This window comes from Macrotis lagotis, chromosome 1 (genome assembly GCF_037893015.1).
Source record: "Macrotis lagotis isolate mMagLag1 chromosome 1, bilby.v1.9.chrom.fasta, whole genome shotgun sequence".
Lineage (NCBI taxonomy): Eukaryota > Metazoa > Chordata > Mammalia > Peramelemorphia > Peramelidae > Macrotis > Macrotis lagotis.
This window is the reverse complement of record NC_133658.1, coordinates 650,580,260-650,602,383: the sequence shown is the minus strand read 5'-3', so window position 1 is coordinate 650,602,383 and position 22,124 is coordinate 650,580,260. Positions and strand designations below refer to the sequence as shown.

At 34.1% G+C, this 22,124-nt stretch overlaps 1 protein-coding gene across 1 annotated transcript in view; it reads left to right on the top strand.

Moving 5' to 3' along the window:
• LOC141507573 (aldehyde oxidase-like) overlaps positions 1–22,124 on the top strand; it is a 91,102-nt gene that overhangs the window by 54,656 nt on the left and 14,322 nt on the right. Inside the window, exons 24-31 of the mRNA XM_074215355.1 lie at positions 72–158; positions 2,072–2,263; positions 3,174–3,401; positions 9,913–10,008; positions 13,173–13,301; positions 15,038–15,112; positions 18,606–18,658; positions 20,348–20,462. Of these exons, the coding sequence (XP_074071456.1) occupies positions 72–158; positions 2,072–2,263; positions 3,174–3,401; positions 9,913–10,008; positions 13,173–13,301; positions 15,038–15,112; positions 18,606–18,658; positions 20,348–20,462 (975 nt within the window). The remainder of the gene's footprint in view (positions 1–71; positions 159–2,071; positions 2,264–3,173; positions 3,402–9,912; positions 10,009–13,172; positions 13,302–15,037; positions 15,113–18,605; positions 18,659–20,347; positions 20,463–22,124) is intronic.

Genomic DNA, 22,124 nt, shown 5'->3' with positions numbered 1-22,124 from the left:
TCTAGGTCCACATGAGAGAAGAATAACTTGCTTTTCCTTCAAGTGTCTAAAAATGCAGTTCTCTTCTTTAGGTAGGATTCATGAATGATGGTAGAATCATGGCCCTGGATATTGTACATTATGCTAATGGTGGCTTCAGATTGGATGAATCTATATTTGTAAGTATTAATAGATAAACCTATATTCAAATATTTAAATTATGGAATTACAAAAATGAAATATATGTATTTCACTTCTGCAACAAGCATAGACTATTGCTTCTAGGGCTGTAATAGAGATAGGGAGTAGTCCTGTGATTTCATTAGTATAAGAAACTCTCAGATGAGGCAACTCTCATTACTAATGTAGTTGTCACCTTTTCTGCAAATTATTGTCTTATAAGAGATTTAATTAGAGCACTGAAAAGATTATGTGATTTACTAAAGGTCATACACAACCAGTAAGTATTAGAAGTAGATCTATATGGCTATTCTTCCTGGAATGGAAGCCAGCTTTCTATCCACTATATCAGGCTTACTCTAAGCTATAAAGCTTAATAAAAATGCATATTCTTTTTGTTTTGCTTTACTGTATAAGCTTCATCTACGCCATTTATTCCTTATTATGTTAATTAGTTTTTCATTTTAAAAATTTGTTTTCTAATTACATGCAAAGATAGTTTTCAACATTCATCCTTCTGCAAACTATTGAGTTCTACATTTCTCTACCACCCTTCCTTCCCTCCTCCCCATAGCAGCAAATAATCTGAAATAGGTGGTAGATGTATAATTGTGTTTTAACATATTAGTCTTCTCGTGAAAGAAGAATTAGGACTAAGGGGGGGAAAGCATGACAAAGAGAAAAAAACAAAGTAAATTTTAAGAAGTGAACATAGGATACTTGTTCTTCACTCAGAATCCATAGGGTTTTTTTTCCTGTGAATGTAGATAGCATTTTCCACAATAGATCTCTCAGTATTGTCACTGATCACTGAACTCCTGAGAAGAACTAAGTCCTTCATAAATGATCAGCTCACAATGTTGCTGTTAATGTGTACAATATTTTGCTGGTTCTACTCAATTCACTCAATATCATGTAAGTCTTTCCAGGCTTTTCTGAAATCAAGCCACTCGTGATTTCTTACACAACAAAGTACTTCACAAATTCATGCATCAAAGTTTGTTCAGCCATGCCCCAATTGGTTGGCATCCCTCAAATTTCAATTCTTTGCCACTGCAAAATATCTTTTCTCCTTTTTTATGATCTTTTTGGGATACAGATCAATGGATATGCGGTTTTATTGCCTTTTGGATGTGATTCCAAATTTTTCTTCAGAATGATTGGATCATTTCACAACTCCACCAGCAGTACATTGATGTCTCAGTTTTTCCACATTCTCTCCAACATTGATATTTTTTTTTGTCATTTTAGCCAATCTGGTAGGTGTGATGTGGCACCTCAAAATTGTTTTAACGTGCAAGAAATGTCTCTTCTGTATGTAAGCTACTACAGGTGGAGAAACAGTATGAGGCAGTAGAAAGACAACTGAGAATGAATCAGAAGACTTAGGTTGAGCTCTTAACTTTTCTTCACTAGATTCAGCTAGCTCCAGATTTAGAGCAGATCACTTTGCTCTAATCCTGTTTCTAAATAGTAAAATGGGGATAATAACACTTTCAGCAATTACCATGATTTCTGTGAGAATCACATGAAATAATATACGTAAACATTTCATAGTATTACAATACAATAAATATGGGTTATTGATTATCTGCACACTACTGAGATCAAACCTCTGACTGTATATATCTGATTGACCTCTGACTGTATATCTTCTGAACATAAGTCTCAGACTCAAAAGTTTCTTTCTCAAAAATTCACATTTAATACCCATTATGGGACTAGTTTTGTCTCAGGTATGGAAGAGCAGAAATGGAATAAGAAGGGCAAGTATTTACAATCACATCAGTGATTTCTTTTATTCCAGTTCCTATCACAGTGCTTGTGACACACAGGCATTTGACAAGCTGACACTTTTTTAATCGGCACTTAAAAACACTTGTTAATTGATTGTTCTTATGGATTCCTACAGGTAATAGAGATGGGTCTCCTAAAGTTGGACAATGCTTACAAGATCCCAAACCTACGTTGCCGAGGTCTAGCTTGCAAAACTAATCTACCTTCTAATACTGCTTTCCGTGGATTTGGCTATCCCCAGGCTGCCCTGATTACAGAGTCATGCATAACAAAAGTTGCAGCTCAGAGTGGTTTGCCACCAGAGAAGGTAATTAAATTATCCTACAATAGAAAACACCCAGACTATTAGAGGAGGAAAAAAAAAATCAAAGATTATATAGGCCAACATCCCATTTTACAAATGAGTAAGTAAGACCCAGAAAGGCAGAAAAACCTACTGTAGGCATGAGTTTGCTGTACCTCTTCTGACCACATTCTTTTCTTCCTGGGCTAATGATCCCTACTGGTTACTAGTCAAAACCATCTCCCCATTTTCAACCATATTCTCCAGCATTCATTTAGCTTACAGGATGGGACACAAGCTTTCTTTGTGATGATAGCATTCAACTTCTTTAAAGTGTTCAGTGGGTTAATTATAATAAGTATGCCAAGGAAAGAATGTAATAAGACCAAAAAGGGGATAGTACAAGTTGACCAAGGTCTTATAAATTATGGTCTCAGGCAAAAGGAATTAGGTCTGCTTTTTCATTGTTCTTAATTTACTCTGGCTGACAGCCCACTTTTGTGAGATCTGGTCCTCAATGTCAGCTGAATTCTGCCTAGGATTGGTCTTTATATTAGTTAGAATTAGTCAGGCAAAACTATTGCTTTCTGATGTTTAGGTACTTTATCCTAATGTTCAGCTCTGTGTGACATTATGCAAGTCATTTAACTTCCTTATGACTAATTTCCTTACTTGTAAAATGAATACGTTGAACTAAATCGTTTCTGAGATCCCTTTCAACTCTGTATCTATGATCCTAGGAGTTTAGGGTCATAAATAGAATTTCAGTGGAGGAGACTTTTGATAGAAAAACTCTTCCCTAGATCGATCTAGGAAGATATCATGGAAGATAGGACTTGAGTTGGACCTTAAAGCATAAATGGGTTTGAGAGAGATAGAGAGTATTAGGAGAAAGACTAACTTTTGTATCATTTTAAAAAAAATTCTTTTTAAGATAAGAATGATAAATATGTACAAAGAAATGGATGAAACATTCTACAAACAGGAGATTAATGCTAGCAACCTAATAAAATGCTGGAATGAATGCATGGCAATATCCTCATACTATGCAAGGAAAGCAATGGTTGATGATTTCAACAAGAAGAATTATTGGAAAAAGAAAGGAATTGCACTTATTCCCATGAAATTTCCTATTGGACTTGGCTCAGTTGCTGCTGGTCAGGTAAATTTTCTATTGATTGCCAAAAAATGCTACTTTTTTTGGAAAAGTTGACCTGGTAGAAAATAAAGCTTTAGTAAAATAAATGTTTGGAGAGGAAATTTGTTTTCCTCTAGGTTAGTTCTATGTGTGTATGTACTTGTGTGTACACATACAAATATAAATGCACATAAATGCAGACATATATATTCAAAAATACATTCATATGTATATTCATACTTGCTTCTAGATTATTCCCATAACAGATATTACCATTTGAGGAAAAGTTCACAGATATTACCATTTGAGGAAAAGTTCCATATATTTCTATGCTTTTCTGTGTTTTTTTTTTTATTGGAAGGGATGTTTTATCATATTTTATCTTGTCAAAAAGCTTTGTCTTCAGCTATTGAATGATTATATGATTTTTTGTTGGTTTTGTTATTAATATGGTCAATTATATTTATTGTTTTTCTGATTTTGAATAAGTCTTGCATTCATTGCTAGTGCACATCCAGTCAGGTCATAGTGCATGATCTTTGTGATATATTGCTCTAGTCTGCTTACTAATATTTGATTAAATTTTTTGGAGCAATATTAATTGGAATTATTGGTATATAGTTTGTTTTCTCTGCTTTGACTCTTCCTAGTTAGAATATCAATAATTACATCTTAAAAGGAATTTAGTGGGATACAATTTTTAACAGTTTTTTCAAACTATTTATATAGTATTGTTCTTTAAATGTTTGGTAGAATTCACCTGTATATCTATTGAATTGTTGGTTTTTTCTTCAGGAGTTCATTTATGGTTTGTTTGATTTCTTTTCCTAAGATATGATTATTTAAATATTTTATTTTCTCTTCTGTTAATTTGGGCAATTTGTTTTTAAAACATTACTTTTATTGGCATATTGTTGGCCAAAATGATTCCTAGTAATTGCTTTTATTTCTTCTTTTCACTGGTTGTAAATTAATTTTGTTTTCATTTTAGATACTAGCAATTTGTCTCCTTTCTTTTCAAAATGAAATTAACTAATGGCTTAATGGCTTAATCATTTTACTTCCCCCTCTCCCCTCATCAGCTCCTAGTATTGCTTATTTAGTGGTTTTTTGCCTTCAATTTTGTTAATCTTTCCTTTGATTTTTAGGATTTCTTCTTCAATATTTAATTGGGGGCTTTTAATTTGTTGGTATTCTTTTTTTAGCTGTATGTCAAATTCAGAGACTTCCTCTATACTTTTTAACTAATGAATACATTTAGAGATATAACATTTACTTTAGTGATTTGACTGCATCCCATAAATTTTGGTATGATGTCTAGTTTTTGTCATTATCTTTAATGAAATTTTTTATTGTTTCAATGATTTGCTCTTTGCTGTTCCCTTTTTTAAGGATTAACTTATTTAGTTTCTAGTTAATTTTTAATCTTTTCTTCAAAGGCTTTTTATTGTATATATTCTTATTAGAATATGCTTGATAAAAATACATTAAGTATTCCCTTGGGGGGGCATATGTTTATAAGGTTTTTATGTCATAACCCAAGATCAATTTTTATGATGGTTCCATGAACAATTGGTAATATGTATATTTTTTTCTTATTTCTATTTAGTGTTCTCTAGAGGTTTATCATATCTAGTTTCTATTTTTTTCACATCAAATTATCCTCACTTTATACCTTACCCCCTATGCAAGTACCCTTCAGGGACACACAATCTTCATGAGCCAAAGCATCATGCAGTCAAATCATTTCATGAATCACTTGTCCCTGAAAAGTCAAAAAAGTGAATCCTCAATAAAAAGGAGGATGGAGCTATAAATGGAAGTAAATGCAAAGCTGTTTATTGAAGCAAGGTACAGGGGACTAGGTCCTTACAGACTCCACCAGTGTGTAGTGGGGAGAGTAAATCTTTTTATAGGATATGGGATATAGGAGGTAGGATGGTATAGGGATTGGGAGCTGTTGGGGTCTCCATAGAGGGTGTTTAGAGTAAGCACCCCAGCTTTTCACCTGGACTATTTGTGTATGCCCTGTGGTAGAGCATTCTGAGCTCGTATTGGTGTGTTCACCCAGAATTTGTCACATTGTAATTTGTCTCAAACATAGGGAGGTCATTTTGGTCTTCTTCAAAGTAAGGAAGAACCAACCATACTCCTATCCTCTAAATTCAGTCTCTTCAACTATGTTCAGCCCTTTAAGTATCTTAAGATAAATGCAATTCTCAAGAATTATAAGCATTATCTTACCTTATAGGATTGTATACAATTTAATGTTCTTGACTAACAATTTTCCTTCCTTTTTCGTTTAACTTTTTATGCATCTTTTGAGTCTTGTATTTGAAGATCAAATTCTCTGCTCAGTTCTGGTCTTTTATCAGAAAAAATTCGGAAGTTCTTTATTTCTTTGAACATTCATCTTTTCCCCTGAATCAGTATGCTGAATTTTGCAGGGTAGTAAATTCTTGGTTGTAATCCAAGGTCCTTTGTCTTTGAAATATCAGATTCCAAGGCTACTGATCCTTTAATGTGGAAGCTGTTAAATCCTGTGTAATTCTGATTGTTCTTCTTTTGTGTTTAAATTATTTCTTTCTTTCCTTTTTGTTTTTTTGCTGCTTGTAGTACTTTCTCCTTAATTTGAGAATTCTAGAATTTGACTATGATAGTCCCTAGAGTTTTTATCCTGGGGTCTATTTCAGGAAGTTTTGTGTATTCTTTCAATGGTTATTTTGTCTTCTTGATCTAGTAGATTTGGGCAGTTTTCCCTGATAATTTCCTGAAAGATATTTTCTAGGCCCTTTTTTTTTAAATCTAGGTATTCTGGTAGACCAGAAATTCATAAATTATCTCTCCTAATCTATTTTTCTGGTCATTTGTTTTTACTAAAAGGTACTTTACATTTTTTTCATTTTTTCAGCCTTTTGACTTTGATGGAATAAAATTGTCTCATAGATTCATTGATTTCTAATTGTTCAATTCTGATTGGGGGGGTTATTTTCTTTAGTTAGCTTTTGTTTCCTTTCTAGTTGATTAATTTTACTTTTTGCTAGTTTCATTCCCTTTCCAGTTGTTTTTTGAAGAGTTGCATTCTTTTTCTAGTTGGTTATTTTTACTTTTAAAGGAGTTGATTGCTTTGGCCAATTTTTTCATAATTTTCATGCATAACTCTATTTCTTTTATCTATTTTCTTCTTCCTTTTTTCTTTGGTTTTTAAATTCTTTTTTAAAGCTCTTCTATGAGAATTTGGATTTGAGTCTAATTGATAGACTCCTTTGAGACTTCCCATGTAGATGATTTTTCACTGCTTTCTTCTTCTGAAGTGACATTTTTATCATTTAACTACATAGTAACTTTCTGTGGTTAGTGCTTTTTTAGCTTTTTTGCTTATTTTGATTGCTTGAGTTCTGCTCCTGGAATATAGGGAGCACAGACCCGAACTTTTTGTGCTGGTGCTAGGATTTGATCCCTGGTTTATTGCTGGCCAAAATGTTGCCTATGCAACCTGTATGTTGCCTCTGCAAAGGTTTATTTCCTCTTTTATGCCAAGGTTCTGCCTATATAATGGTTTGTTCCCAACATAGTCCTAACTTTTGTCCCAGTGTTCCCAGAAGTCAGACTTTGTCGGGAGTTAGGACCTTCTCTGTTGGTCTGCTATCTAACCACTATGACCTGTGCTGTTGTTTGCTTGCCAAGACTTGTGCTGCTCTGTGGCTAGAAGCCTCTGGTTAGCTTTCTTGCTCTCCCACCTAGCTGGACTTTACTTCCCCTCACCCCTCAGAGAGACAGACCTTTACTGAAGATCCTCCACAATGTCCACAGTTGAAAACTTGTTTCCATCTTTCCTTTTTTCTTTTTTTGGATGAGGATCTGAAGCTTATATCTATGTAGATAATATCTATGTAGAGGCTTCATTTAACATTATCTTATCTAAATTTTCATTAGCTGAAATGTAATAGATTTTTCTCTAGTCCCTTATTTTATTCTTTGTGTTTCATTCTTGCTTCAAGTATGTTTCCTTTAAACAATGTATTGTTAAAATATGGTTAATAATTCATTCTACTAATCCTTTTCAATTTAATGAATTCATACCATTAATACTCATAGTTCCAATGACTAATTATATATTTTCCTTCATATATTTTTCTTTTTTTCCCACCTACCTAGTCTGCTCTCCATTTATTTCACTCCCTTTCTTTTTCTTCCTATTTTACTGAGCGTTAAGAGGTGTGTGTGTGTGTGTGTGTGTGTGTGTGTGTGTGTGTGTGTATGTTTCCCTCCTTTAACTACTTCAGATGAGATACAGATTCAAATATTAGCCTTCACCTATCTCATTGGCCCCTTCTTGTAATACATATCTCTACAAATAAACTCCATTTATCTTAGATAATTTCCTCCATTCTTCCTCTAGTTTTCACCTTCCCACGGTGTTTTCCTTTTCTTCATTCTTTATTTTTCCTTAGAGATCATCTCAACATAATACAAACTTACCCAGATGGTCTATCTAATTAGATTCCTTCTATTACTCCTAAGGATGATAGGGTATTGTATCATGTCCCTATATTAGAATATAAACAATTTTTGCCTTGCTCAGTTACTCATGTTTCTCTTTTTATGTTTCTCTTGACTCCTGTGTTTTTATGTAAAATTTTCTGCTTACCTCTAGTCTGTTTTTTTTTTATCAGCAGTGCTTGGGAATCTTGTATTTGTTTAAAATCTATTTCCCCCCCCCCATTATAATTATCTCCAGTTTTGCTAGATAAGTTATTCTTGCTTGTAAAATACATCCTTTAGGGATATCTTATCCCAATGTTTCTATTCTGCTAAATCTTGCATAATTTTAACTGATTTTTCTGAACTTGGATTCTTTTTATCTGATTTCTTGTAATTTTTCCCCTTGACCTGGAAGCTATGGATTTGGATATACTTTTCTGGACAGTAATTTTTTTGAAGAGGTAACCAGTAAATTCTTTCAATTTTTACTTTGCCCCCTGATTCTAAGATATATAGGCAGTTTTCTTGAAATGTGATATATGGGTTCTTTTGTTGACCCAAGACTTTCTAGTATTTTATGATTCTTAAATTATTTCTTCTCAATCTTTTTTCAAGATGGTTGTTTTTCCTACCAAATACTCTTTATTTTCCTCTATTTTCTGTCTTTTCACTTCATTTTATTATTTTTTAATGTCTAATGGAATCATTAGCTTCCCTTTGGCTAATAATCATTTTCAAGAAATTATTTTCTTTTGTGAGCTTTTGTGCCTCTTGTTTTAAGCTACTACTTTTTTCATATTTTCCTTCCCTAATTCTTATTTCTGTTTTCATGTTTTCCTATACTGCTGTTATTTGTTTTTTTAATTTTTATTTATTTAAGGCAATGGGGTTAAATAGAGGTCACATAGTTAGGAAATTATTAAGTGTCTGAGGTCTGATTTGAACTCAGGTACTCCTGATTTCAGGGTCACTTCACTGTGCCACCTAGCTGCCCCTGTCATTTGTTTTTTTTTAAATTATTTTTAATTCTTTAAAAAAAACAAAAACCCTTTACTTAACTCTTCAAGGAATTTTTGCTTGACTTGGATTCAAGTTGTATTTTTCTTTGAGGTTTTCAGTGTAGATTTTTTTAGAGCTATTCTCTTCTTCTGTGAGTCCACTTTGGGGGCCAGCAGATTCAGAGCAGCTGAACAGCATCCAGTATCCCCTTTGTTCTGGGACAACTACTCTGACAACTACTCATTATAAGGACCTACACAGAGCTAGAGGCTAGAACTGAATCCCTGGTTCTAGGATCAGAGCCACCCAGCTTTATGCTTTTCTGTCAGATTTAGAAGGGATCACAGAGATTATTTGGTCCAAAACTCCAAGCTTATGGAAGAGGAAACATATCGAGGAAGGAAGTATGTACCATATTATGGAGAACTGTCTTGCTCTTGAAGTGAATTTCATTTTTTTATATTGTTTCTTCTGTTTCAAGTTCTGGAAAACTTGATTGTTAAAATTTCTCTATTATGATTCTTTGCTCCTTGATTCCCATGTGGATAATCCTCTTTAAGTACTCTTAGAATAAAACTTTTCCCTAACATCTGCTCTATAATTATTTTGGTTTAACTCACTCTGTAGCTGTTAGAGTAGCACCTTATTATCTGCTTTCCTACATAAACAATTCTAGAAGATTCTGCAATAGTTACTACATACCCTTAAATGATTTGGTTAGGTACCTTCATAGTATAGTATCCAAGGATTATGCAGGTGTGGCAGATACATTGAAAGCAAATTTACTGAAGTCCAAAATCATTGATGGCTGCATTATTGGGATAAGGGCTAAATTGTGGGTGTGGTTTGTTTGAGTGAGGAATATTTTGCTAATACCTGAGTCATGCATTAAAGAGATTTAGGGTTCTGTTCCACATATGATGTCCTGCCACAGATAAACTGTATGTGTGTAGATTTTTGTCCCAAAGAAAATTGTTTTAAGTCAATGTTTATATAATAAAAATAACAGTCAAAAGTACTACCAAATCAGATTTTGTTTTTTTCTGCTTAGGCAGGTGCTCTAGTTCATATCTATCTGGATGGATCTGTGCTAGTGACTCACTGTGGCATTGAAATGGGGCAGGGGGTTCACACCAAAATGATTCAGGTAAGAACAAATAAATGTGTGTGTGTGTGTGTATTTCTCTCTCTCTCTCTCTCTCTCTCTCTCTCTCTCTCTGTGTTGGGAAGAGAGAGGGAAAAATTAAAGAAGAGCAGTTATATAATACTTTTACACTTTCATTTTAATAAATCAATACATTAGGTTTTTAATCTAATAAACAATTTAATTCAATTCAACAAGAGGAATAAACAATTTAATTTAATTCAACAAGAACTTATTAAACTATTTTTATTTTTCAAAAGAGGAGCATATTTCAAGTGGAAGAAGCAATGATTTTGGACTGAAAGGACCCCAGTACAAGTGATAAAATGTCTTGGCTTACTCTGGGTAGATTATATCTTCCTTCTGGATCTTAGTGTCCTCATTTGTTAAATGAGGGGTTGAAATATATGGCTTCTGAGATCTGTCTTAGCTCTAAATAATATGATCCTGCAACCTACTGTTTACAAGGCATTATTCTATGGATATAAAGAAAAAAGTCCTCAAGATTTTACATTTGGCAGTTGGAGTATTCAACAATTACACACATAACTAAAATAATTTGAGGAACATAGTACTAACAACTGGAATGACCTTTTTGTAGATGGTCAGTGTTTGAAGGAAGGTAATATAATTCATTGAATTAAATTCAGATAATATTGACTTTTGAACCCCAAATCCCAAATTATGAATTTTATAACCAGAGAAATATTTGGTCTGAAAAGTGAAATTAGTAAACTCAGTGGGCAAAAGTCCAAGTAATGTTTCAAAATGTGACTCTTTGAGTAGAGAATGAGAGCAAAGTAATTGGAAATTTTTAAAGGGATATTTCTATAAAGCTGAGGCTTAGGGGAAAAATTTTGTCTATGATGTTAGAGACTTAAACATCATTTGTTAGATGAAGGAGGTAAGCTCTTCTCTATATTTTGGAATCCTTCTATCTTGGAGGAAGAGATGGTCTTCTTGGCAAGGTCAACTTGGTTAGTTTCCTTTAAAATGACACTTTTTTAATTTCCTTCAAATCTTCCCTCATGCTCTCATATTGAATTAAGATTGGGTTTCAGGGGCGGCTAGGTGGTGCAGTGGATAAAGCACTGGCCCTGGAGTCAGGAGTACCTGGGTTCAAATCCAGTCTCAGACACTTAATAATTACCTAGCTGTGTGGCCTCGGGCAAGCCACTTAACCCATTTGCCTTGCAAAAAAAAACAAACCTAAAATAAAAAATAGATTGGGTTTCAGCCTGGGTTACTTATTTATTTATTTATTTATTTATTTATTTATTTATTTATTTATTATCTTTAAGCTTTAGTTTCCTCATCTGACAAATTACTTTTGGCTCATGTAATCTTGACAGAGCCCTGGAATTGGAAGGCTAGGATTTAAATCCTATTTCACATATGTAATGGCAACATGATTCTGGAGATGTCACAAGTTCCATAAACTATAATGTGTGCATCTGTAAAATAGGGATTATGAAAGCAACTTTTCTCACAAAATTGTTTTGAAAATTAAGTGAGATGATGTCAATAAAGGACTTTGCAAACTCTAAAGTATTAGAGAAATGCCAGTTATTATTATACTTTTAGACTCATCTGACAAATTTGCTTATATCTAAAGATTATATACAATTTCCATAACCCTTAAGAGAGTAAACAGATTAGTCATCATCTGTCAGATGAGGAAACTAAGGCTTTTGAAGGTTATGTAATTTAACAGAGAGCTGAACTCACAATTAAAGTCTCTTCATTATAGATGAGAGAAAGAGAGGGCAGGATTCTAGAGGAGTCGAGAGAGGGTGATATAAATTATATACATTTTATATATGAGGTTGACATACAATATATACATGCATATATTGAGACCAACTTATATTCAAATATATCAGTATATATAACTCAATTATACATATAATATACATACATGTATATATATATACACACACACACAATTAGTTTAAAATGTTAAAATTCCAAAATAAATTTGTTTAAAAATAATATAGATGACATATTTAAAGACCTGAAAATACCTATATTTTTATGTATATCTATATGTGTATGTTACTTATATACAAGATATATACATATATTTTAAATTATCTATATATACATATAGTATAAATATATACATGTATATATATATATGCATAAATATGACATTTCTAATTTCAACTATTTTCAGGTTCCACCTCATAAAAAAGAGAATTGGTTGTCTTAGAAAGAATTTCTTTGAATTACAAAGTGATAATTTTTAAAAATGTCCTTGTGTTTTTTAGAATTAAACTACCAACGTACCAAAGTATCTGTATTTTAAACATTTAGATAATATTTTCCTTAAAGAAGGCATTATGTGAAGGAATTGTGAGAACTGAAGAAATTATATTGACTCTATCTTGTGACTGAATTCTGGAGCTAGTTTAGTTCCCTTTCTATTCAGTTATGGATCTAATCCAGTTTCTGCTTTGTGAGAAAACTATTCAATTATGGGAATTGTGAGAAAACTTAATTGCCTACCTCTACCTGTTCCTTAGAGACTCTTAACTAAAGAACTAGATTATACTGACCAGAAACCTGGGAAGATACAAAGATTGATGCAATGAGTTATTTTATAACTCTATATCTCAAGCAACTCATATGTCATATCTGACTCCATGATGGTCAATTATTGTTTTCATTTCTTTAACTATATTTTATTCTTAGTCATGATTTGAATTCCTTTTCCTTAAACTAGTCAAACCTTAGAAAAATCAGTTATCTCTATTCAAATTAGCATTCCAGACCAATTAAATAGTTTTCCTTTTTTCATTTAATTTTATATATGTATTTTACAAATAATATGTGTATATATGTATACATATATATATATATGACATATTTAAGACATTCAGGAATGGGCAAAATATTTTTAAGCATAAACAGATTATTGATACAAAAGTTACCTTTTCTCAGATTCATATCAGGTCATACAATGTTATCTACTCAGCTATGTAAATAAATATATTAAACTATGTCAGCTATCATCATCATCAATATTATATTATTAGATTTTTAACTGCTCAAGAGGGGAGTATTGCATTCTAAGCTTCTATCACAGGAACCAACAAAATAATAGGTATTTAATGTCTTTTGAACTGAATTGAACATTTGTTAACACATGTTTATCCCTTTGTCAGGTTGTCAGTCGTGAGTTAGGGATGCCAATGGACAATATTCACTTGCGTGGAACAAGTACTGAAACAATCCCTAATGCAAACGCCTCAGGAGGATCTGCAGTGGCAGATCTCAATGGAATGGCTCTGCAGGTAAAATCAGGGTACTACCATTTTAATCCTTGCTCTTCTATGACCCAACAATGTCCACAAAGGCTTTAAACTATTCAGGCTTGCATTTTAAATAAATTTATACAATGAAAGTTTAAAACTGCATTGAGACATTGGGGCATGCATCATATAAGTGAAGCCCAATGAAGTGAAGTCTGAAAGAAATATTTAGAAATGAGATTGGAAAATCTTTCAGATATTTATTAAACATCCTATTTGTTCAAGGTATTGGAATAGAAGGCGAAATGGAGTATTACAAAGAAGCCTAAGAGATGTTTCCTATCCTCTAGAAGCTTACAAAGTAGTATAATGGATGATGTGTTGAATTTGAAGTAATAAAGACTTGGATTAAAATTCTGCCTCTGTAATAGATACTACAGAATCTATGATTTTTGTCAGCATGGGGAATTTCCACTGTGGGAACTCCCTGAATAGACTGTCAATGGTAAGAGAAGTGAAATAGGATTCCATGATCATAGATCTAGCACATGAAAGAACCCCTTCCCCTATTTTTTAAATGAGGAAATTGAAGTTCAAGAAAGTTAAATGACTTGCTCAAGAAAAAAATGCAAGCCTCAAAGGAAGAATTTGAACTCAGGTCCTCTAACTCTAATCAACATTCTTTCCCTTATCATACTTATAGGTAGGATCTGGAGAGATGGAGGGAAGAAGGTTGAACATTCCAAACTCTGAGAAATACATGAGTAAAGACAGAGATATTAGAATTTACAAAATGAATTTGGGAAGCAGTGGGATGATGAAGCTGACTAGAGCAGGGAAATTCCATGTTGAGGAATAGAGAGCAAAAAGGTTAGAAAGGTGGACTGTATTTTCCTCTTGCCAGTAGTGATATTGTAATCTCTTGCACATAGTAGATGCTTAATTAATATTTGCCGAATTGAACTGAATTGGAGCTGTATCCTCCCCTACCTTATTTTTCACATAGACATTGGAATATTCAACTAACTGGGGCACATTCTTTGAGATCAGCATGCCTTAGTTAGATTTAAAAAAAAATCCTACAGGATGCTCTAGGAAAAGTGCAACCCATTTGAATAAGTCTATTCTCAGCTAAATCCCTTAGTTTTCATTTAAAGACCAGCCTCCTAAGATGATTAATTTGCCTTGAGGTAAGCTTCTCTCACTTTTGTCTACATCTCAACTTCTCAAGCCTCCAATGATTCATAGTTTATGGAGTAGTTTCTATTTAAATCCAGAATGAGCTGAATTTATTGGCCTGGACCCAACTTCCTAAGCCATGTACATGCTCTGTCACTGCATTATCTTATGTAACAATCAGACAATGCTGCAACTCATACTCACCTTACCCAACAACTGCCTCTGCTTTTGTCCGAATTAATAGTATATTATTTTTTCTTAGAAATAAGTAAGTTGGAAAAACAAGTTGAAAGAATAAATTCAATGAACATTTATTTATCACCCTGTGGGCACAAAGCCCTGTTTTAGGCATTGGAAGAATGTAGATGAGCCATTACCTTTGGAGAACTTATAGTCTATACTCTCTATAAATCAGATATTAGTGTCATGGGCACTAATGAAAATAAATCAATTGGTAGACTTATTTAGTGTTTTGTACCTAATTGAGATTATTTTTAAAATTTTTCTGTCTTAAGTACACAGGTATTAATTTTCTTCAGCAAAGCTTCAATTTCCTTTACAACATTATTCATGATATTTTCATTTTTTCCATCAATTAGGATGCTTGTCAAATTCTTCTAAAACGTCTGAAACCCATTATTAGCAAAAATCCTCATGGCACATGGAAGGAATGGGTAAGTATTTTTCACATGAAAGAATCAGAGAATCAGTCCCAAAAGAAAGTGTAAAATAATAATGTTCATAAATCAAAAGCTTTATAACAAAGGGTTCTGAATGATGCCACTAAGGTAAATTGATCAATGAGGAAGAAATAAACAGAATAAAGGGAAGTTCAGGGTTGGATTTTGATAATGTTAGGTGGGTCACTTTTAGATTCTCAAGCAGTTTGTCTAAATGGCCATCTGCCTTTTAGGCGGGGGGGGGGGGGGGGACTTAATATTCTAGGGTTGAAAGCCAAAAAAAGGAAATGTCTGGGAAGTGAGTAGATTCCATGTACTGTTAGCAACTGGAAGAGAAGCTTTCCCGGGATTAATTCATGAGGTAAGATTTTCTTGTTCTGAACCATGAACTTTGATGGGGATCATAAAGTTACAGATGGGAGTCGAGGTAAAAATCAAGACAGAGATTTGGGGTAACCAAATAAAGATAGAAATCAAGGTTTTTAAAAGATGAAGTAATTCCCTGCTCTCTGAGATTTTAAAACTGCTCAGAATTTTATTACAAACTATTACAAAGTAACAGTTTAAAACTTTTCCTCCTGAAGAGTCAACAAGCACTTTAGGGCACGGTGAGTAACAAAAGGCTAGGCATGGTTGCTGGGGATACAGAGTGAGAGAGAGAGAGAGAGAGAGAAAGAGAGAGAGAGAGAGAGAGAGAGAGAGAGAGAGAGAGAGAGAGAGAGAGAGAGAGACAGAGAGAGAGACAGAGAGACAGAGAGAGACAGAGACAGAGACAGAGAGACAGAGAGAGAGACAGAGAGAGACAGAGAGACAGAGAGACAGAGAGAGAGAGAGAGAGATAAAGAGAGGAAGCAAGACAGTCAAGGAGAGCTGACTGGGCCAGACAGAGAGAACTGGCCCCAAGTAGAGGCCCAAATCAGGTTTTATAGCCTTGCCCTTTATCTGGACATTGAGAGTAAAAGGTGATATCCCTCCCCTCACCTTCAGTGAGGGAAAGCAGGTAGAAGGATAGGGGGTGGGGGTAGGTTTGGAAATGGGATGACAGGATACAAATTTTACATTAAACAATAAAACAATGAGTCAATTTATATCTCAAGAGCAATGAGCCTTCCACATTTGAACAAGATTTCCAGATTTAACAACATTAAAAAATTAGACTTTTTACACTCATAATTCTCTGCATCAATAGAACCCAGGTATTTAGAGTTGGAAGGGATTTTGGCAGCCCTTCCCACCATAACATACATGATAAGTAGTCATTCAGCCTCTATGAGGCTAGGAGGATATTCATTCTACTTTGGAATAGTACTAGTTATTTGAAAATTTTCCCAACACCAAACCTAACTTTACTTCTTTGTAACTCTACCCATTGCTCTTGATTATTGTCCACCCCTCCCCTCCCCCCTAACAGAACAATTCAGCCCTTCTTCCTTGCACCAGCTCTTCAAGTAACTAAACATACCAATGATATCCTCCCTGACAGTTCTCTTCTCCCCAGTTCCTTAAAATGATCATCCTATACCATGGACTAGAAATATCTGAGGCCTAGAGAGAATAAGTGACTCACTAAAGGTCACAAAGTTGGCAAGATGTTGAGCCAAGTTTGGAAGTACATACTTGGATTCCAAATATTCTTTACCCTGTACTGTAGCCATTGGCTTCTTGAGTTTGGTTCTGCCTATGAGGAATCCTTATTCAGACTTGGGAAAGCAAAGGTGGAAATAAAACGAAATTTTATTAAAAGAAGTTACAACTAGAGAGAGGGAGAGAGGGAGAGAGATAAAAGAACAGCCAAGCAATGTTGGTTGGACCATGGCCAGAGAAGACAGTGGCCCTGAGCAGGAGTCCAACCCAGGTTTTTATGTCTTGCCTCTTATCCAGAGGGCAAAAAATGAACTCTCTTTCTCTTACTGGACCAAGAATTAGGTAGAGGGTAAAGCCTAAGGATATTAGGATGCAAATTTTACATTAAACAATGAATTAGTGGTAATGGGGATCTTCACCCAATTTGAGCAGATTACAAATTGTTTCTGTTACAATCATAATTCTCTACTTCTAGTCAATTCACATCTCAAGAGTAGATAGTAGTCAATTTGCATCTCCACCAATTTCTACATTCACAGTTCTCTTCATCTTTCCCCTGCATCAGAACCACCTTAGGGATATATAACTAGGGACATTTTTATATCATTTTTGGCACATGAACAAATTTAAATGTCAGAAAATTCTATTGTCCATGGTAGATAGGTATATATTTGTAAAAAGTCATCACATCCGTTACAGTGATGAATCAACTGCCAACACACAGGAAATAGAATTTTTCAGTTTGCCTGAGGAACAAAAGCACCTTGTCCTAGCTTTGCAGCCTGTTGTATGCAAATTACAATGCAGGGAATTTTCACTGCAACTTATACAATTCAGAGGAATTCTACTTTTATGTTCTCTTTTCCCCTTTTTTAGTATTACTACATATCTACAATATTGGAACAAGAAATTCATTCACACATAACTGCTTACAACAGATTTTTAAACAATTTTTTAGTCTAAATGAATGATGAATATTTCTATTACTGAAGTGGAACAGATAATTAAAATTGTTCATAAAATCACAACTTTCCATTATACATGTTATTTTTCCTTTTAATATATAATTAATTCAAAATATTACTTTCAGAGTTTCTCATCTATTTTCTTATGAAGTTTCTTCTATTCATTTTGTTTTAAAAACTACTTCAGGCACTTTTGTTTTTTTGACAGTATTATTGCTAGCACTCTTTTCTCCTCCCCCAAAAATGGAAAAAAGGAAAATTAACTGTTGTAGATTCTTTAAAATTATTTTAAACCCATTATAAACTATTCATGAGGTAATTAGATAATGCTGTTATGGGAAGAGAAGACAAGCTGTCCCTATGGAAAGGTGAAGGATGGTGGAAGGCCAAACACCAGTACTCTATTGTTAGTCTCACAATGGCAAGAGAGAGAGGAAGGCCTCCAGCTTATGGGGCATACAATCCCTATGTGGTAAATTCATGGGAGAAAATGACCAAGAGCTTCACAGGCTGGGTTACTTGTGGCATTATTCTTGTACAGGTGTGGAGCTATATCATTGGAAGGAGCTTCAACATTGAGAAAGTTAAAGATCCAATGTGAATGAATATTCTAAATTTAAAAATCATCACCAATTTGACCAGAAAGCAATGAATATTTTTGGCTATTGAAGTTCTGGAAAAATAAGATACAGAATACTTGGACCCTCAGGTTGGGGAAAATACCAGTGTTGTGATTGGAACAGAAAATTGTTCTGCATGCTTATACAGATTGCTAATTTAATTTGTAATAAGAAGTAGCAGTTACTGACAAGAAAAATGATTACTTAAGAATAAAATTAGGAAAGAAAACAGATGAAATGTTTTATTTAGTTTTTGTTTCTTTTAAATGCATATTTTTTGATCTGTATTGTGCAAGAAAATATGCTCTTCTTTTGCAGGCACAAGAAGCTTTTAATCAAAGCATTAGTCTTTCAGCAACTGGATATTTCAGGTAAAAGAAGTTCTTTCAACATTCTAGCTTTGCTAAAATTTGAGGGGAAACAATAAAATCTCATCATTGAATGAGAAAAATAATTTCAAAAATACTTTTTTTAAAAGTCTTTAAAAATAGTGAAACCAATGTTTGTTCTGTTTACAATTTTGACAAAAGGTATTTTATATTTTCCTAGGAGTACAGGGCATAACTATTGAGCTTCTGTTCCTTTTAAAAATACAAATGGTTGAACTGATTCTTGGGAGAACTTGTAACTGAATAGACAATATTGCAACAAAAATAAAAATTTACCAGAGATGTCCAGCAAAAGTTCCTGAAAGGACAGGCCAGCTGTATCTCATTGTTTTTTAAGGAAAAATTTGTGCTTACAAGCTAATGACCTTAGTTGTCCCTTTCCTACTCCTTACTCTCAAAAATGTGTCTAACGCTGAAATACTAAGGGGTAGACAAAGAACTTATGGAGATTGTCTGGTCTGAAAATGGAAATCTAGGATAATGATAGAGAATGATGGGAAAAGTATTGGTCAAAAGAGGCTAGGGATTGGCAAATGAGACCAAGAGTTTAGGATGTAAACTTCTTAAATTATTTCCTAGTGACTGTTAGTTTTAGAACAGAAATGTTAAAATCAGAAAGAAATGGGTGTCCTTGAATTGAATATCAGGTAACTTTGGACACATTTATTTAGAAAACTAGACATTAACATTATCTAAGTATAATTATATTGTTATTTATTTTTAAATATTTTCCAATTGCATTTTAATCTGGCTCAGACTATATTAAAGAGAATTTTGAAACATGGGTTTCTAGGCCTCTGGTATAGGAAGTATTTATCAAAAAAAGACATTATTTTAAGCTTCAGAGCAGGCAAAATTCTTCTTGAGAGGGGGATCCATTTGGAGGGATGTTCATATGACCTAGAACATTTGCTTAGGACTTTTTCAGGGGTTTGAAATGAGTTTGTGTGTGTGTGTGTATGTGTGTGGTGGAGGCAACATGGAAATACCCTTCTAGCATCAGTGAAATGATAGGTATATGCAAGATTTCTGTCTTTCAGTGATCTAAACAATCTGCTGCAACTTCCAGAGATCTGTTTGTTCTCTAGGTCATTTGTTTTGAACATAGCTTATAATAACTGTGAAATGTAATTTCAACCAATTGATTATCACTTTTATATTGTTTTATAGTTACAAAGTGGTCTTCTCATGACAACTCCTTAAAGTAATTAATGTAAGAGTTACACATGAGGAAACTGAGAAGCCAAATGAGGAAAAGTGGTTAAGAGCCAATCTCAGACAAGTTAAGTGAGTGATGTATCATCACTCAGTTTACTGGGTGGCAAAGGGGATAAAGTGCCCAGCCTAGTCAGGAAGACATGAGTTCAACTATGACTTCAGAGTTGTGTGACACTGGAAGTCATTTAACCCTGTTTGCCTCAGTTTCCTCATCTGTAAAGTAAACTGGAGATGCAAATGGTAAACAATTCCAGTGTCTCTGCCACAAAAACTTAAAAATGAGGTTACAAAGTTGGACACCATTGGAATCATCACTCTGTTTGTCCTGTAAGCGACAGAGCCGATGCATGCACTCTAGTCTTCCACTTCGAAGTGTAGTGCTTTTTCCTCTGTGATATGCTCCCAGTTAAATCTACCCCAGACAAGAAACTTAAAGAACTTCATTTCCAACAGGGGCTATGAGTATGAAATGGACTGGGGAAAAGGCGAAGGTCACCCATTTACCTACTTTGTCTATGGAACTGCCTGTTCAGAAGTTGAAATCGACTGCCTGACAGGAGATCATAAGGTAAGGGGAGACAGGCATATGAATAAGTATGGTACATTTGAGGGAGAGGAAAATATGTACACAGGCAATATTGTATGGAAAACTTGAAAAACAGAGAGAGGGAGAGAGAGGGAAAAGGAAAGGGAGGGGAAGAGAGAATGGGAGAGGGTAAATTTTTATCTGGGGACATTGAGGAAGACTTAATGTAGTCTAAATCCTGAGTTGGGTCTTGACAAAAAGGTTTTAATAGATCATATATTTAGAATCAAAAAGGAAGCTCAGAGGATCTTTTTAATTCAAACCCATCAGTTTCCACATGAGAAAGCTGAGACCTCGTCCCAGGGAGAGAACAACAGACAGAAAGAATTTGAAACTGTGTTCTTTTGAGTTCAGCAGTCAGAGCTCTTTCTCCTGCACCATGCTGCCCTGGGTAGGTGGGAGGAAGTTTACTTGAGGCATAGGAGATTGAGAGAAAGGAGTACAAGGATAGAGGAAATAAAGAACATACCTGGATGATTGGAACATAGACTATGGAATAAGAGATAAGGTGAAGTTGGAGTCAGACTCTTGAATGCACGGATGCAGAATTTATATATGAAAGTAAAATGAAACGCTCACCCAACATTTTTTACTTGTCATAACCTCCCTCCCACTTCCTTTTTTAAAAGCCAAATAAGAATTTATGTCTTATGTGAATATATAACCCAGAACATGTTACCAAGTGTATTTATTGGTATTATCAGATCAGGGTGGCCAATGATTCTTAGCTCTTATGTGATAAATAATAGTAGAGTGTTTTACAAGACCAGCTGGGTCATTCTTAGGACAACAATACAAATTTATTGTTTGTCAGGTAGGAATTCTATTTTCTGACTATCAGGTAAGTGATTTCTTTTACTCAGGTAATGGACTATACACAATTTTTCATTGAATATTGGAATATCTTTATTGTTTTATGAATTATACAAAAGAAATCCCTTTTTTAAGTTTGCTCTGCTTCTTCCCCCACCTTCTGTCAATAAACAAAATTCCTGGGCATTTCTCAAATGATATTTTTGGACTGGTCATAAGTTTTCTCATTCTATGAGGAAACACTCTTCCAGGAATGAAAAAAACAAGTTGACTGATTAGCCTTGGGAAACAGATGTGGCCATTACCTTGATTATGGTGATCAATGGTATGTTTCCATCTGATAATAGGGACAAGTTGTCAAGGTAGGCACAAGCAATGCCAAAGTTAATGTAAGTATAATGTACCACTAGTTCAGGGCATCTGTTATTTACCAATTTTATGATAATATACTGATCCAACAACATCAGCATCTCTTTGGACTGTTCTCTGGACTAAGCTTATCACCAATGTGTGTTCTGAATTAATCATCTTAATGGAATCTTCCTGCTTTTTGAAGAATTTTGAACCTTGTTTATCTAACCCCAGGCTTTCAAGGCTCTGGCCATGAAACTCAAGCAAGGTCAACTCTACAAAGTCTCTGTCCAGATGTAATGCTTATCACTGGGACTTGATCTACATGCTAGAGAGATCTTTAAGTATCATAGCACAACATTTCATCTCTCCTGATTGTATCTGACTTCTCACATGAGGAAGGAGATTAGAAGTCTTTTTGATTTTGCACATTTTTGGATTGTCTAGTTCTGTCAAGGTCCAAGGATGCGGTGGTAACAT